The following is a 17,286-nucleotide window of genomic DNA, read 5'->3' as shown; positions in this document are numbered from 1 at the left end:
ACATTTTTTCACTTTTCAAATTGTTGCCACCAAATATTATCACCCTGTATTATATTTAAAGAAATTAAATAATGCAGAATCTTCTTAAATGTATGTATGTTTCTTGCATTGTGATAAAACAATGCAACCTAGAGCTATCAAATTTTGAATAATGTAATCCCCCCTGCGATTATGGGTATCTCCTTCGAATATGGGCAAATTTGAAAATTGGAATTTCTTTTACTATCGATTTCATATTTTGTAAAAAGTTAACGAACAAACACATGGATTTCAAAGCGAGCAATGGCAACATTGTACAGGAAAAAAAAATTTTTATCTCCAGCACATGAGACTGTATATTTTAAATTCTGAAGATATGCTTATTTTAAAATTATTTTGCAGTATCGCTTTTGAACTGAATTTTATGGTTTAAGTGCGAAGAATATGATATTTAATAAATAAAGGTAATTTAAAATCTGAAACCTTTCAAATTTTTTTTATGCCTGAATTGCTTTAAAATGATATTATATTCATGTATATTTTAAAATGTTAAAGTTCATCTTTATTGCCCATGAAATCACTCTTCATTAATGCTTTTTTTTTTTTCTTTTTTTTCCCTCCCCTGTATAGGTTTCTCCAGAATTAAAGTTGCCAGCCATGTATTTAGTGGATTCCATCATTAAAAATATTGGTGGACTTTACATTCCTCTTTTTTGCAATCATTTGATTGTACTTTTCTCTTCTGTTTTTGAAAAGGTTTGAAATAAGCTTTTACATAATTTAATCTTTAATTGTGTTTTTGATGCATTAAGTATTAAATACAGCACATGCATTTTTCTGTATGTGTAAATATATAAGGGTAAACATTTGTCACATTGAGAATGAACGTCATGTAACAAGGAACATATATTTGGTACATATACTATATTTATTTGCTTAATTAAATTAGTTACATAACAAAATGTTAATTCACCAAAATTAGATGCCATGAAAGATATTCGAAAAAGAAGAAATGATTAGGATGTGAATATTTGACGGAAATTACTTTTGAATAAGAAAGGTAATGCCATTTATTTCTGAAAATGCATGGAGCTTTTTTATTTTAAAACAAAGCCTAACAAAGTTGAAAGTCAGCTGTTTAAAGGCTTAAGAGCTTTTTTTGTGATTGAAATATCATTCTAAGGAATAGAAGATTATGAGATCAAAGAGTAAAAGTAATATCTATATAAATCAAAGAGTATAATAAATAGTTAGGTAATAAGTGCTGTTTAAATACAGCTGTATATAAGCAGATACAAAATGCTGTGCCATTCAGAACTTTAATAATTTGACCATGCCTGTAAAAAAAAACATGGAAATAGATTAGGAGGTGTGTTATAACTAGGCCTTTAACAGTGGTAGTTATTTTAAAAGTAAAGTGAATCTCTGAATTAGAAAAATTGGTACTTAACATATTATTGTACCACTTTAGTAAAAGTCACCAGATTTTTAGGATGTGCCAAAATCTGGCTATCATGCTTGTAACAGGCCTTCAGCAACATTGACTTTTTTTTTTTTGGTATGCATTCTTTTTGTTATATTCCAGGTTCTGATGATTTTTTGTAGACAGATTATGATATTTTTTGCCTTAAACTCAGCTTTAAAATATGTGCCTTTGGAATTTGCAAGCAACGGAAAAAACTGCAGTAAAATTCTTGTAGAAATGCAGTATTTTGCCACAAAACTGTGTAGTGGAATAATGACAAGATGAATTTGATAGGTAGCCTGTGTATGAGTTGAGTTTTGCTGTTCTATGATTTTTTTTTAAATGAAAACCCATAGGAATATAAGAAGAATTCTAGAACATTGCGATTTCGCAAAAATGTGTTTTATTTTTTCTGTATCGCGTAATCCGTACTTAATAATTCAAATTTTTATTTTAAGTTGCTAAAATGTTTTTCTTTTGATATGTTGAGGATGTTTGCTGATTGTGTTAAATATCGATAGTTTCTGAAACTTTAAAGAAAAGTCATACTAATTTGCACTTCATAAGTAACTTTTCAGCTGTAAAAATCACCATATTGCACCAGACTGGTTGCATTAATGTAAGTACTGCAACATTTTAGTTTGAGAGATTAATTTCTGAATTTCAGTTTGAAAGAAACAAAATTCTTAATAATTTAGATTCAAGACATTTTAGCACTGCATCAAATAGAACATTAGAAAAAGTAATTTAATATTGAAAGGAATCTTGAAGTATTATGAACTTATTTACGAATCCAAATGAATTTGTGTTAGTGTTGCTGGAAAGTTATGAATATATTCTGGTAATCAAATATTTGGTTAAAGGTTATGATGTAATTCATAAATTAGAAATAATATAAAGAAAGGGAAAGCCATTTTTGCAAACTTTGGAAAAGGCTTAAAAATCTAGCATAATTTGCATTACATGAAATTAGCAGTTTTTAAAAAAATATTTGGGAAGATGTTTTAAATTTAGAAAATATCAGAAGCTGAAGTATTTTCAGGAATCTGGCAATGTGAACTTAAGATTTTCTCAGATTTATCCACATTTTGGCTGTAAGATTTGATGAAATTTATCATCTTTAGAAATAATATTTGAATTAGAGGGAATTTTATGAAAAGCCTGTTACACCTTTTTAATTAAGATTAGTATTGAATCATTCATTATCCTTGTTAGTATTGTAGTGATGGTTTGTTTTGTATTTCTAAACATTTTTGTTAATTTTTAGTGAAAAGACTAATCATTTTGGAAACAGTGGGTGTAAATATTAGTGAAAATTATATTTCAGTAATGCCCTGAGATAGAAATACAATGGAACTTTATGTCAGAAATGCCTCACTTCACAGACGAATTATCTGGACCAAAAACTTTGGTGATGAATAATGTCTCGAGTTATGAATACTGAAGTTGGCTGCATGATTTTCAAAAGTTTTTGAAGTTGCCTATGCCACATCTGAAATATCATTTTAATATTTTTGTTTGCTTAGCTTTCATCAGCAAAGCCTGCCAGCAAATAATTTGCATGACCATGACTTCGGCTCTTAGAAAATTATGGCAAGATTGAGTTCTAGATAGAAAGTTTGACTAGCTTTAGATTGAAAGTTAAGACAATTTTGTTTTCTAAAAGCAAAACATGATGTAAAAAAATTGATTATAAAGACATGGAGAAATATATAAGTGAGCCCAACAAAAAAGAAGTGAAAAAGTTTTAGAAGCAGCAATAAAAGTCAAGTGTGCAAGAACTGTCTTTAAAAGAAGAGCAAGAGAAAAAAAAAAAAAATCTTAAGTCTCTGATCTGTGAAATTTGTGCAAAATGGGACAAAATGCAAAGTAATAATATCACTGATAAAGCAGTAGTCAGCTATAGCATATTTTAGAAGTATTTTAAAATTTAGGAAAGACAAAATTTTTGGAATTTAGTAGAGCACTGAGTGGCAAAATTAAGGGATGAAAATTTGTTTATAATTTAGGGAAAGCACTGGTATCCAAAGTTTAGGGCAGCAAAAATTTAGAACTTAGGGAGGCATTTTGCAACAGAATTTAGGACCTCCAGAGATTGCATCAGACGGTAAGATAGCTAGCGTCGGCCCTCGATAAGCCTTAAGTATGTATGGTAGTTTATTTATTCAAGACTCAGACTAGCCTTAAACATGTGCTAGAAATAGATGTAGGTATAATAAATAAATGACTAAATCAATACAATTCAGGCTTCATTGTCTCAGTACGCGATAGAAGGAAGACAAAATTTATCAGAATAACTTGTCTTTTGTCGCCAATCACAGGATACAGAATACATAGCCAATAATGTATAGCATACGCTATTAAGCTAGGCTAAAATTATACTATACTGATTCTATTCAGCTAGGCTAAAATTATACTCTACTGATTCTATTCAGCTAGGCTAAAATTATACTAAACTGATTCTAAGGAATTTCAGTTAATATAGCAGATTGCACTGTTCTTTAATCTTCTAATTTGATCCAGCTTATTATTATTTGCAGACTGTTATTATTACAGAAATTTTATGAAAATTAAAACTTGAACTTGTGATTATGTCGAAAAGAGTTTCTAATTTTGCAGTTGCAACAGGATCTACAAAGTGAAAGCATGTTTTGATGTCTGTGAAACAAAAAGTGGAATTGCTGCAAAAAATGAATAAAAGTATATCCGCCTCAGAATTATGCAAGGAGTATGGCATTGAAAGTCAACTGTATATGACATAAGAAAAAAGGAACTTTTTGAATTTTTTGTGGATTCTGAAACCCCACTCACAATGAATAACAGAAAAATTTTTCATTATGCTAAAAGTGACGTTCATGACAAAGTGATGCTTGAATGAGTCAGACAGCGTCACAGCGAGGGTTTACCATTGATGGGTCCAATGCTAATGGCTCAAGCCAAAGTATTTCTTGAAGAAATGAACTTAAAAACTGAGTGCACATATTCAACAGGTTGGTCACGACTTCATAGTTTTAATTTTATGATTCTGCATGCCATCTTACTAGATTTAAATTGCTGATCTAATATCTGAAAAAACCCAAATCCAGATTCACTGAAGTCCCAACGAGTCCGGATCTTGGACTTTGTACTGTATGCTTTTATTTTGAAACATAATATTTTTCGAGAGAAGTGTTGTCATGCAATTTATTTTTTAAAGAATTAAGATTTATGTAACTTTTATTCAGTATTATCTGTAACATAGCTTGGGATATCAAAAACACATACATAAGTTTTAACTGTTAAAAGAGTAATACTCCTAGTGTCTTGAGGTTATTCTAGATATCCTGCTTTTTACATGTCTTTTCTGGGGGTGAATCTATCAGTTTATTCTGTTCAGTATAACCATGCCACACTTCTGATTTTTAATCCATTATTCATGAATTAGCATGGATGAACATGCGTACACATACAGGCTAAGTAATGCAAACTATAAAGTAGTAAATAGTAAAAACATAAAAAAGCCATTGTGAAGGCCAGTTTTAAGGACTTTGATTAAGCCGAGTTTTTTATCCAAATATGAAAAGTGAAAGGAAAAAAACTTCTTTTCTTGATTCCATAATTCTGATAAGTACTGCAATGAATTTAAAATATAAACTTGATTTTTGTGCATTTCTTAAAATTATATTCTTCAGTTTTTTTTTTTTTTTTTTTTTTTTTATGATACATAGTTTTTTAAGTGGAATTTATGTACCAGCATCTTATTTAAAGTACAGTACATAATATGCAGTAAATATTTTGTTGTTTATCTTAATTTTTAAAACACCTGCTTTTTTCTTTTCTGAATGTTCCATGGTTTTTAATTCAACTTTACAGCATATAAAAATGGAATTCACATTAGAAAAGTCAAATGAAAGGTAAAATTTTCCATTAAAATTACAAAAGTAATCATACCAGCTTGGAATATTAAAAGCCTACGTTTAAAATTATATGAGGTTTAAAAAAAGGTCAGAGGTAAAAACTGACAATATATTTTGTGGGCCTCAAACATTTGATCCGAGTATGAAATCCTGCTGAATGTGAAAGTTCGTGGAGATGTCATCAGTCAGTTCGGCAGAAGTTTAAAAGAACAGCTTGTTCTTTCTTTGGTTAAGAGGGATACAAATTACAAATATAGGATATAAAAAAAACTTAATACTTACTTATGTTTCTTCATATTACATGCCATTGTTTATCCATCTGAGGTGCATAGATGTAGCTACTGACAATAACATATATCTTCGCTTGTTTTGATGCCCGGATTTTGTAACTTTGAAAATACACAACTTCGTGCTGTCCTAAATATTAATCATTTTCTTAGAATGTGAGGAAAGTGTAGAACTTATATCCATCTTTATAAAAATTAAACGGACTCAATTGAGAATTAACTGAGTTTACATTAAACCAAAATGAACATGATTGTGTCGTGACATCATGCATATAGAGCGCTAAATTGCACAGTTCGGTGACAATGCATACATGTTAAATAGTATTATGAGCTCTATAATGCATTACAAATATTCTATTTACTGAATTTAGGGGGCGGGAAGGAATTTCTAAAATTCTTTAATAATCCACTTTTGAATGACAAATAGTAGAGCTTTTACTGTGTGTGAATTTAATTCTTGGCATAAATCAGTAGGAATTTGAGCGAAATATTAATTTTTTCTGTTGTGGCTTGAAGGGTATTTGTTTTTGCAGAACTTCACGTAAATAGACATCTTAATGGTACATCAATTTCATTACTGTAAAATTTGTAGTAGAAGTAATACTTGTAATGTATAAGCATAACAGTAATTTTTTATTAGATAAAATGTGTTTCTTTAAATGAAAGGAGGTTCAGAGAAAATCTATGCAAGTAAATATAGTGTATGGAATATTAATTAAAAGTGACATTTGTTGACCCTTGTATATGATGTAACTATTTAAATTTTACTTTTTTGTATAAAATTAATATTATTGATAAAGGTAAGAAACAGGTTTAATAGAATTGTAATGTTTTCTTCTATTGTAAAAAAAAAAATGTAATACTGTCTATTAAAATATGTATGAACTAGATGAAATTCTCTATGTTTATATACATTACCTCTTTGACACATCATTATTACAGATTAGAACATCTTAATTTTTTGTTTTTATTCAAAGTATTTTAATAAACTATGCATTGTGTTTAAGAAGTAATTAAAGTGTTTGAATAAACATAATGATATTGCATGATGCTTTTTTTAATATTTAATTTTTTGTAAAAAAAAGTCTGAAATATTTATATATTAATTATATGGGTACCATCCTATAAAAACTCCAGGAAACCATGGGAAAAATTTTCAGGCTTATCTCAATATTTTAAGAGCTGCCCTAATTCACTCAAAATAAATATATTTTTTCTTGTATAGCTTGAGGGAGGCATGGGGAAATTGCATACTGCAACTTGTAATGTGTTTTAGAAATAAATTTTTCAAAGCATGTTTGAAGTGATTAAATAAGGATTTGTGGGTGAATCTTTTTGACTTTTTTTTATAATATAAAGGGCAAAGATTTTAAAAATATTATAACTTTGAAATTTAAAGAAGTTTCCATGTTACCAAAGAAAATTTGTGCTTATTTTTTTCATATTTTACTGCATATAGGTGACAACATATAGTTAATTTACTTCGATATATAACGATGTATTGTATTATAGGGTGTGTTAAAATGGTTAGATGATCTATCTTGGATATGCATTTCTGATTGCAAAGTTCTCAAATTATATAAAAAATAGCTATGGGGTATCTTGACTGTTAATTCTAGACCTATACTTCTTATTACAGATTTTCTCTAAATAATAAATAGAATTTTATAAAAGGATATAATATGCTAACTACAAAAAATTCTATATCTGTATATGCAAAAATAGCATAGATGTTTACAAACAAATTTCCTGATTGAGATCACTTTTTAGTGCCATATTTCAGTATTCTCTGAAACTTAGACTACATTTTAGAAGTAACTGCAGCAATAATGCTTGTTTGGTAGCTGCTAGTTTTATATTGAATAAAACAGGCTATTAAATTTGTAACTGACTTTTTGAGAATATTAATAATGCATTTTGCATGTTGCATTTAAAGTCCCAATCACATTATGTTTCTGATATGAGGGACTTGACGTCTAAAGGGACAATTCTCAAAACCCGCACCTTTCCAGGAAACTGACGTAGCTAGGTTACAATTTTCACTTACTACAAAGACTTGAATGCCAAACAGTAATCGATTATCGCTCAGATTGAGATCATGTAATCCTTCAGAAGCAGAACTTTCTTGTGATTGGTTGATCTCTACACAGGATAAAGCTGCAGCCGAAACATTTTCGACAAGGCTTCAAAAAATCTCGCTTAGCCAGTACATCTGTTCTGTAGTTAGGTGGGATTTCATTTATAGCGGGGTTCTTTTTTTCTAGGAATCTTCCCGTTTAAAGCTTGCTACCAGAATCTCGTTTCTCGGAAAAGTCCCATCTAGCAGGGACCGTTGCTAGATGTGATAACATCTTAATTGAATAAAACTTCTGCATTAAAGAATATTTCACAAAATGAAATTTTTACTTTATGACTGTTATATAGCAAGTTACCTTTTTTTTTACCAAACGTTTCCACCTAGTGTTCAAATTGCTTAAAATTTTCAACCTTGAGAAAATTTACAAAGGAGGTATATGTGCAGAAGGTACTGTTTGCAGAAATAAGGCCTATATTCACTTTTTAAATTTAATTTTCATTAAATAATTTACTCTATAGTTTATCAGTTTAACTGTTTAACACACTACATTTTCAAGTGACCTTGGAGATGGGTGAACTTTTCTTACTGAATAATTTCATTTGTGGATTTTAGTATTGTGAATAAAGAATGGTGTCAATTTTATTTAATTCTTGGTATTTGAATGTGATACAGTCCATTTCGTAAACAAATTATATCACACAGTCAGAAACAAGATGCATTACATTTTGAGCATTTTTTTCATTGAACTGTGGTATAATAAACAAATGCAAGTTCAACATTACTATTTATAATTGTAACAAAAATTTTTAAAATTTTTTTAACATGCACCTATTTTTTCTTTTTTGGTAAATAATTTGGAAGTTTTTATGCATGATTTTTTAATTTTTATTTCTGTATAAAAGTATGAAAACTTTTATGCAGAAATACCTTATCTCAGACCTTAGACAGAACTCTGTCTAAGGTGTGAGAAGGTTTTTTTCAAATTTATGTAATTTTCTTAGGTATCCCACTGATGTAAAATAAATAGCAATTATTAATTTTCGTGATTGATTCTCACTTAAACGTGTGAAGTATATTAAGATTTAGAATGTGTATCAAATGAAGAAATACAATTTTGATGTGCACTATTTAATTTGATGAGTAGAGATGATGATAAAGTAAATTTTATTTATGCAAAAGAACGTGAATTTAAAAATTGCAGTAGGGAATGTAGTCATGCATGCAGCATAATTATTTTTTATTACTTGTACAAATGGCACCTAAATTGGCAAATTTTAAATTTAATGTATGACATCAATAATTAGGTAATTTTGCATTTTTCAATAGCAGTAGCATTTATGTATCACAGAAATACTGTGATATTTTTTATTAAATTTTTTTGAAAAGTTTTCTGATATTATTTTACATGGCTCCCAAAGCTTTTGTTTGTATTAAATGGTAAAAGTATATTTTAGGGTACCCCTTGGTGAAACTTGTCGATTTTTGGCGATACGTGGATACCGAGTTTGTGCAATGCTTTGACTTGTTATTTTGGCCTGTGTAGCGGCGATTTTGCCGCTGAAAATCTCCTAAAATATGCCCGCTAAAAAAAAAATCCCCGAATTGTGCAAACTATGCTTTATGCACTCCCTTGAGTTTGTCCATGTACACATTGATATATTTTCATTTAAAAAGTCAAAGAAGCACCCAATTCTACAGTAGAGGCAAACAAAAAATACATAATCTCAATAAGCTGCATTTTAAACCAAACAATAAAATAACACAAAAAAAGGAAAAAAACCTGTTATGTATTTTAGCACTACACAAAGCAAAAATCCCCTTACCTTATTTAGAAATTCGTTCGTCTTCAGTCTGTGGCACACAAAATTCCTTAACAGCATCCAAAAACTTCCTAAAATTATCTGAACTACAATCCGTATATCCACGTCGGCACGGAAATTCACAAAAATTAAAGTCAAAAATATACTAAGTAGTTTCGGACTATGGCTACAAGTAAACCTTCATTTACACAATTAATTCACTCAATTAATGCACTTTCCCCTTTCGTTCCAAATCGTACAGAAACTTCAAATTAATTCTACTACATTCAGCCATTGTACCGTCTAAACAATGAAACAAGCAATGTACTACCTAAGCAACACACACCACAAAAGCCTTTGCAAAACATCCCATGATTCAAAATTTCCCAGAATAATGCAAACGATTACGTCATAATAGGGTTTCCGTAACGTTCAACTACTCAGGTTACCATAAATGATACAACAACTTGGCGAAAAACGAAATAACAACTTGGCGATAAATGAAACAACACTTCGTGATAATACAAGGGGTACCTTAAAGTCAACTCTACCCGATTAAATTTATTAATGAAGTTTAAAAAAAATGTAATGATTTTGAAGGGGTAACATGATTACTATTTTGGCAAAAAGTTACTGCACATAATTTATGTTGTTTGTAATGTTTCGTTAGGTAGGTTAGAATAGCTTTTAATGTGAAAGGACACAGAGTGCATATTAAAAATTAAATTTGGATCTTATCTTTTACGGTTAATGTTGAGAAATCAATGGCATAGCTAAAGGAGGGGGCATAGGGACATCTGTCCACAGGTGAATAAGTCTCTTATATGTCAAATGATCATAATTGATTTTTAAAACTCCTGTCTCTCTCACTGTTAAAAATTTGTATCATTTAATAATTTACTAGTTACTTTAATGATGAATCAGTTTTAAAGATAAGGTGACCATTTATTTTCATGAGGATTCATTAAATACACTCACTTCCAAAAGTTAAGCACGGAGAGGAAAATGCTAATTTCTTGAAGCCAATCAGAGTTTAAGAGGATGCAATTCGCTGCAGAAATAGATGGAAGTATGCAAATATATTTGGTAACAGCCAATCACACTTTCATGTCAAGAAACATGCAAAAAAGGCAGTCTTATAAGAAGCCAGCTTTATGAAGGGTTACAGAAGTTGATTGTAAGTGCTGATAGAAGGTGTTTAAAACTTTCGTACAATTTGTTTTCAAGACATATGTGTTTCTATGACTTCCAGAAGATTCTGAGCGCTGCCGTGCTGTGGGGCGTATTGAAGCAGGACAGTAGATCACAGATGTTGCTCTTTTCTTCGTCATTCGCCATTCTGTAATTTATCATTTATGGAAACAATTCCAAACCACACGGACAGTTGTCCGAAGACCCGTAGCCAGTCACCCAAGGGTTACGACCCCCGCGGAAGATCGATATATTACTATTGTCTCAAAGCGGAATCGCAGTGACCTGCACATGTGTCACATCTATGGTTACAGCGTCCATTGGTAAGGCGATATCTGCAGCTACTGTACGCCGAAGATTACATATGAGTGCATTGTATGCCCCGGTACCTTGAGTTTGTGTTCCTCTATTCGTCCAATCAAGAGGGGCACGATTACAGTGGTGCCGAAAACATGCCAATTGGAATGTGTCTGACTGGGGCAATGGCATGTTTACTGATGAGCCAAGATTTGCTCTGGAGCCAGATGACAAGCGTATAAGGATATGGTATGAACAACGAACACCCAATGAGTCTCAAAACATCACCGAACATCACGCATTCCGTGGCGAAAGCATTATAGTGTGGACAGGGATTTCATTAGGATACCGCACCAACCTGCACCTCTTTAAACGGGGTTCTGTGACGGCTGTCCGATATCGAGATGAAGTCCTAGAACCCATTGTGAGATTGTACGCTGCAGCAGTTGGCCCTACTTTTGTTTATAGGACGATGACACACGTCCCCATAGAGCTGATATCGTCGATGACTACCTGGAGAGTGAAGGGATTGCGCATATGCTGTGGCCAGCATATTCTCCCGACCTTAATCCTATTGAAAATCTATGGGATGCTCTCGGCCGTGCTGTATCTTCACGTTTCCCACCTCCAGCCACTCTTATTGAGCTGGAAACTGCTCTACAAGAAGAATGTCGATTGCTTAATTCTGCGGTGGTTGACCACCTAATTGAAAGTATGGTCACAAGGTGTAAACTTTGTATACAGATGAGGGGGGATCACACATCCTATTAATGTCCTTTTTTTTTTTCATTTTATGCTGTTTATTTTCACTTTATACATAATTCTGTTTAAGCCTCCAGTATGTCATTATCTGATGACTTACTAAAATTTAATATTGTTTTCATTTCTGTATATAATTATTGATTTTGTTTTATGCATAAATATACCGTATTTGACGGCATATAAGATGCACCCGCGGTACCACAATAGCTTAAAATGTGGTTTCTTTTAGTTCTCATGTTTTATAAAAGCCAAATAAACAATCATTGAATGCAATTACCAAACATATTTTTGTTAAGGAAAATTAACAAACGGCAAGCTATTTTGAACATGATATGTAAATTTCAATAATGAATAAATGAATGAACAGCAAACAATCAAATATAATACAAAATAAAACAAAAATAACAAAAAACACAGATTCAAGGAAAACGTTGCCTATCATGAAATTAGACTTTAATCACTTTCAAAACCATAAAAATCCTTTTCACTATCATCATCATCGAAAACGAGAATATCATCATCACTACTGTTTCTGTCATCGCTAGTATCACCTTCTTCGAATAATGCGTCATCTTCTGTTCCATCAAGAGCATTACTGATTCCGCACTTCTTAAAGGACTTAAAATTACTTCAGCCTTTACGTCCTCCCAATATCTTTTTACCCACTCACACACTTGTGAAATAGAGGGCCACTTCATTCTACCTGAGGGTGTGAGGCGTGATGTGGCTCTCCTATCCACTTGCTCCATCGTTCTCTTTTTTTTTTTTCCTTAAATGACTTATTCACCGATACATCTAAAGGCTGCAATTGGCTATTCAATCCACCAGGAATGACAGCTATCTGGGTTTTTAATTCTCTCGTTTTATTCTTTATGGTTTCAGTTCTATGGGCACTAAACTGATCCAAAACCAAAAGAGAGGGTTTTCTTAAGAGTCCACCAGGTCGCCTCGCCCATACGTTCTGTAACCACAGTTTCATTCCAGCTTTGTCCATACAGCCTATAGGATGAACATGAACAATTACACCCGTTGGAAGTTTTTCTTTTGAATATGAAAAATGGCGGTAGTTTTGTGCCATCAGCACAACATGTTAGAACTACCGTATATCTGGTTTTTTCATGACCTGTGGTTTTTATGGTTATTGATTTAGACCCTTTAATACTCACAGTCTTGTTGGATGGTACATCAAATGTGAGTGGAATTTTAACCATATTTCCTATTTGACCGAGCTCAAAAGAAGTTTTCTTGCGTGCATTTATAACAAATCTATGAAATGCTAGTATTTTTTCTTCATAATCTGCTGGCATTTTCTGTGCAATAGTTGTTTTTGTGCGCATTGATAAGCCTTGCCTTTTCATGAACCTGTAGCACCAGCCCTCAGACCCTGAAAAGTTCTGATTCGCATGTTTTTCTGTAAATCTTTTGGCCTCATTGATTATAATTTTGGTTGAAACACTTATCCCAGATTTCTTCTTATCTGTCACCGACATTTTTATGGCATTTTCAAGTTCAGGCCAAGATGGAGCTGGGCATCGAAGGTTATGTTTTTGTTTTTTAGCAGTCTTCAGTTGATCTTCCTGCAGTCCCCAAGTATGTATCATTTTTTCGGTAGGTGGTGGACCGAAATGCCTTGCTGCTGCTCTGTTTCCATGCATTTTGACGTAGTTTAACACTCCTAGTTTATACTGAATTGTATAGCTTAATCTCTTGTTTCATGTAGTCATATTTTCCAGGGTATTTTTTTTAAACAAATAGTTTTAAGCACTGATACCGACACGTTTATAGACGTAATGTTACCGTCGAACCTGTTCGAACTTCGACATCAACTTCGAGCTTTGGCCCTTTTTTCCGACAGATATTTCACGCATGCGCAAAATAATTATGGCAGATGTAGAAAAAGTTATGTATGTCTAGACCTTTATCTGGGCTAAAAATACCATTCAGTATTGAAAGTTAACCTGTGTCCTTCACGTATAAGACGCAGGTAACTTTTTTGAGACCAAATTTAGGAAAAAAAGTGCATCTTATACGCCGTCAAATACAGTATAGGGTACTTTCCTGCCGAATTTTGTGTCAATCAAAGCAGTATTTGTTGATTGTTTTGCATTTTACATCTTCGTGCTTAACTTTTGGAAGTGAGTGTATATGATCACTGTGTTTTTCAAATAGACTCATTATTTTACCTCAAAGCTACAAACTTTCTGCGCATGTGTCGCTTTGACGCATGCACGTAAGACCTTTACGGCTGCGCATATGTGTGTGCGCATCCATATAATACATTTACGCATGCGCGTTTAATGTATAACGGACGGTATAAGCTAAAATTATCTATTTCAGTTAATGTTGCAGATTGCGCAGTTCCTTAATCTTCGAATTGGATCCGGCTTATTATTTTTTGCAGACTGTTAGAGCAATTTTATAAAAGTAAGCTTGAACTTTCGATTATGTCAAATAGAATTTTCGATGCTATACCTTCCAAAGGATCTACAAAGCGAAAGTATGTTTCGATGTCCATAAAACAAAAGGTGGAATTGCTGAAAAAAATGGATAAAGGCATATCCTTTGTTTCTCTAACCATTGCGAAATCTGTTTATCAATTTCACGCTGCTCTGGGGGGAGACACCGCTGCGCACAATGAATTGGAAGTTGATCTGTCAGCACTATCCTTATCTTCAGGGCAGATGTTTTTATTTTATATGGCTTATAATTCCTTACTAAATGTAGTATTTCATCTCGATGTACTTCGTCTTTGATATGATTTAAATCAAATTTCTTGTCATTATAATTCGCTTCCGATAGTGAAGAAAGTGACACACAGGTTATTGAAAACAAAAAAATTTCGATTGACAAATTAGTCGGTATTCTCGACACAGCAATTGTAGGACTTGAACAGCGGAACTTTGTAACTAAACAAGAAATTATGTCTGTTTAATAGAATTAAAGAGAAAGTATTATCACATGAAACGAAGCAACTTAAACAACTTACATTGAAAGAAATGTTTAATAAAGTAAACAAATAAATATTAAGCTTTTTTTCTTTTGTAAATTTTGATACCCTTTAGATCACAATTGTTCTTTATTTCATAAATTACGGTTTCATATTTTTAATTTTATAATTTCTGCATGCCATCTTACCAGATTTAAACTGATGATCTATAATCCGGAATCGCCGAAGTCCCGACGAGTCCGGATTAACGACTTTTGACTGTAATGAGGTTCTTTTGTAGTCTGGGGGAAAAAAGAGAAATTCATAGGATAAAAAATTTAAACAATAGCTAGAATGAAATATATCTTTTGAAGACTTCACTAATAAATGTTCTACTGAACACTTAAATCATCATGTTATTCTTATTTGATGGATGCTGTAATGAAATATTGTGAAGGAGAGATACAGATTAGGTTAGGTCATTTGAATGTGTGCAAAGCACACGAAGGTTATCTGCCTTTGTGGAGGACTTTCTAAGGGCAACTCCCTTGTATTTGATATAGAAACACAAAGCATACTAATCTGCCTGACAAAATAACATTAATCAGTGGGCATGTTATGGGACTGGAATTTTTTATTTGTTCCACAGACCCCCCCTTTTTTTAAATTACAGTATTTGAAATGCAATAAAATAAAATCTGCATGTAATTAATATTTACATCAATAATGGTTATAACAGCAAGACCTGTTTCCATGATTGCTACTAAAATTAATGAAATTAAGATTGAACCATTAGTAAATGGCATCTGTGCAAACTAATCAAAATTAAAATTAGGTAGGATAGATTTTAAATAAGCTCTCTATAGTGATCTCTCTCAGATCATACTTATAATCTGTAATTTTGTTCAAAATCTACACCAATCAAAGGTTGCTTTTTGGTATAATATTAATTTTTACATTGGCATGTTCTTTTCCAATTAGATTTATTTGAAATTAATATATACTACTAAAAATGCTTGAAATTTTTGCTCTGAGCTAGAATTTCAGCATTTTACAAAGTTTCAGAACTTATACCTGAAACAAGGAAAATATACACTCATGTGCAAAATTAAGAGAATTTACAGACTGTGTCTGTTATTATGAAAAGTATTCAACCTAAGGTACTAATTGTGCCACCCACGAATTATGCAAATATTCAGAGTCGAATATGTAAGCATATTTATGCATGTTTACAGAGTTGTGATTGTGGAGTGCATGCTAAGTGTACGAGAGGTTATGGGTGATTTGTGTGCTCATACTCCTTCAAGACATTGCCATGTTTCTTTTTTTCCGCACATATACAATGTAAAAAGATAGGAACGAGGTGCCTTTTTTCCCACTCCTGCATAATGGAAGGGAAAGGAAAATTGGTTGCCATATATTAAGAAGTTCGCCAAATGAATTATTCTTGGCTAAACTGAAAAAATTTCGCCAAGATAAATTATTGAATTTCACCAAATTTTTCGAAATTTAATATCTATGTGTAATTTGAGTCATAGAATCAAAATATGGAGAAAAATTGGTATGTTATTTCAGAAAAGTCCAATTTTGTGTCAAAATACCTATATATAAATCTAATATATATCCTAAGCTGTGCTTTCAAGATATGAAAAACACAATTTGAATTTTGTCAATCAACCCAGTAGAATGGGAGATATAGAACTGTCCTCCCCTTTTTTTTTGCACTGTGTACATAGCATCCCAGTTACGAATCTGAAAAATTAATTTCCATAGAGAAGCTTCTAGAATTAAATGTCTTTGGTTGGGAAATTTTTAAGGAATTTGAATTTATTGTGGCAAATATTGGGACTTTTATTCATTTATGGAAGGTTTTATAAGATAAAATTGCCTCTGATTTGTATTTCGTATGAGGAACATATATGTTTTACAACTGTTTAATTTTTATGTATTCAGCCACAAATGGTTTAAAAGAATGTAAGAAGTATACTTTAAAATTCTTCAAAAGAAAACATGTTTTTCTATGGTTGAAGTTATATATTATCAGAACTTTAGTCAATGTAACTAGTAATCTTTTTAAATAGGAAATTTTAAAATATTCAGCATTAAGATGACAAAGTATGGGTAGCATGATTGAACTTTTTCATTGAGTTTAAAGAAGAAAGAATGTCTACCATAACTTTTTATTACAGAAATATCAAGTGTAAATTTTAGTACCCAGATTTGAATTCATTTGATTTTTTTTTTTAATATATACAATATTTTTGGTTAAGTGGCAAAAAATATTCATACTTCTCATACTTGGATTTTGCCAGTTATGTATATAGTGAATGTAAAATTAACGTATTGTGGCTCAGAAATTCTTAATGATTATTTTCTAAGATACGCTTCTGAAATTTTATAATACAAACAGAGATGTAAAAAACCTTTTATTCCTGAAGTATACTTGTGTTCATTGCCATCAAATAAATTTGTCAAAAAGTGGTAGAATTTTATTTTTGTATGCTGTTAGTCAGCTTATGAAAATTTATTGACGATTGAAAATTTATTTATTTATTTATTGACGTATATGGTTACAGAGTGGTAAACCATTAAAATTAATTATCTAAA

At 31.5% G+C, this 17,286-nt stretch overlaps 1 protein-coding gene across 2 annotated transcripts in view; it reads left to right on the top strand.

Annotated features, from left to right (window-relative positions):
• LOC118187545 (uncharacterized) overlaps positions 1-17,286 on the top strand; it is a 128,352-nt gene that overhangs the window by 18,450 nt on the left and 92,616 nt on the right. For both annotated transcript variants that reach the window (XM_085818574.1, XM_085818573.1), the window contains exon 2: positions 610-735. In XM_085818574.1, coding sequence (XP_085674700.1) covers positions 610-735 — 126 coding nt within the window. The remainder of the gene's footprint in view (positions 1-609; positions 736-17,286) is intronic.

The sequence above is a fragment of the Stegodyphus dumicola genome, chromosome 6, assembly GCF_044657685.1.
Source record: "Stegodyphus dumicola isolate Sdum_Otavi_A_Nest chromosome 6, ASM4465768v1".
Taxonomy (NCBI): Eukaryota; Metazoa; Arthropoda; class Arachnida; order Araneae; family Eresidae; genus Stegodyphus; species Stegodyphus dumicola.
The sequence above is the reverse complement of the archived record's forward strand: the minus strand, read 5'-3'. Positions and strand labels throughout refer to the sequence as shown.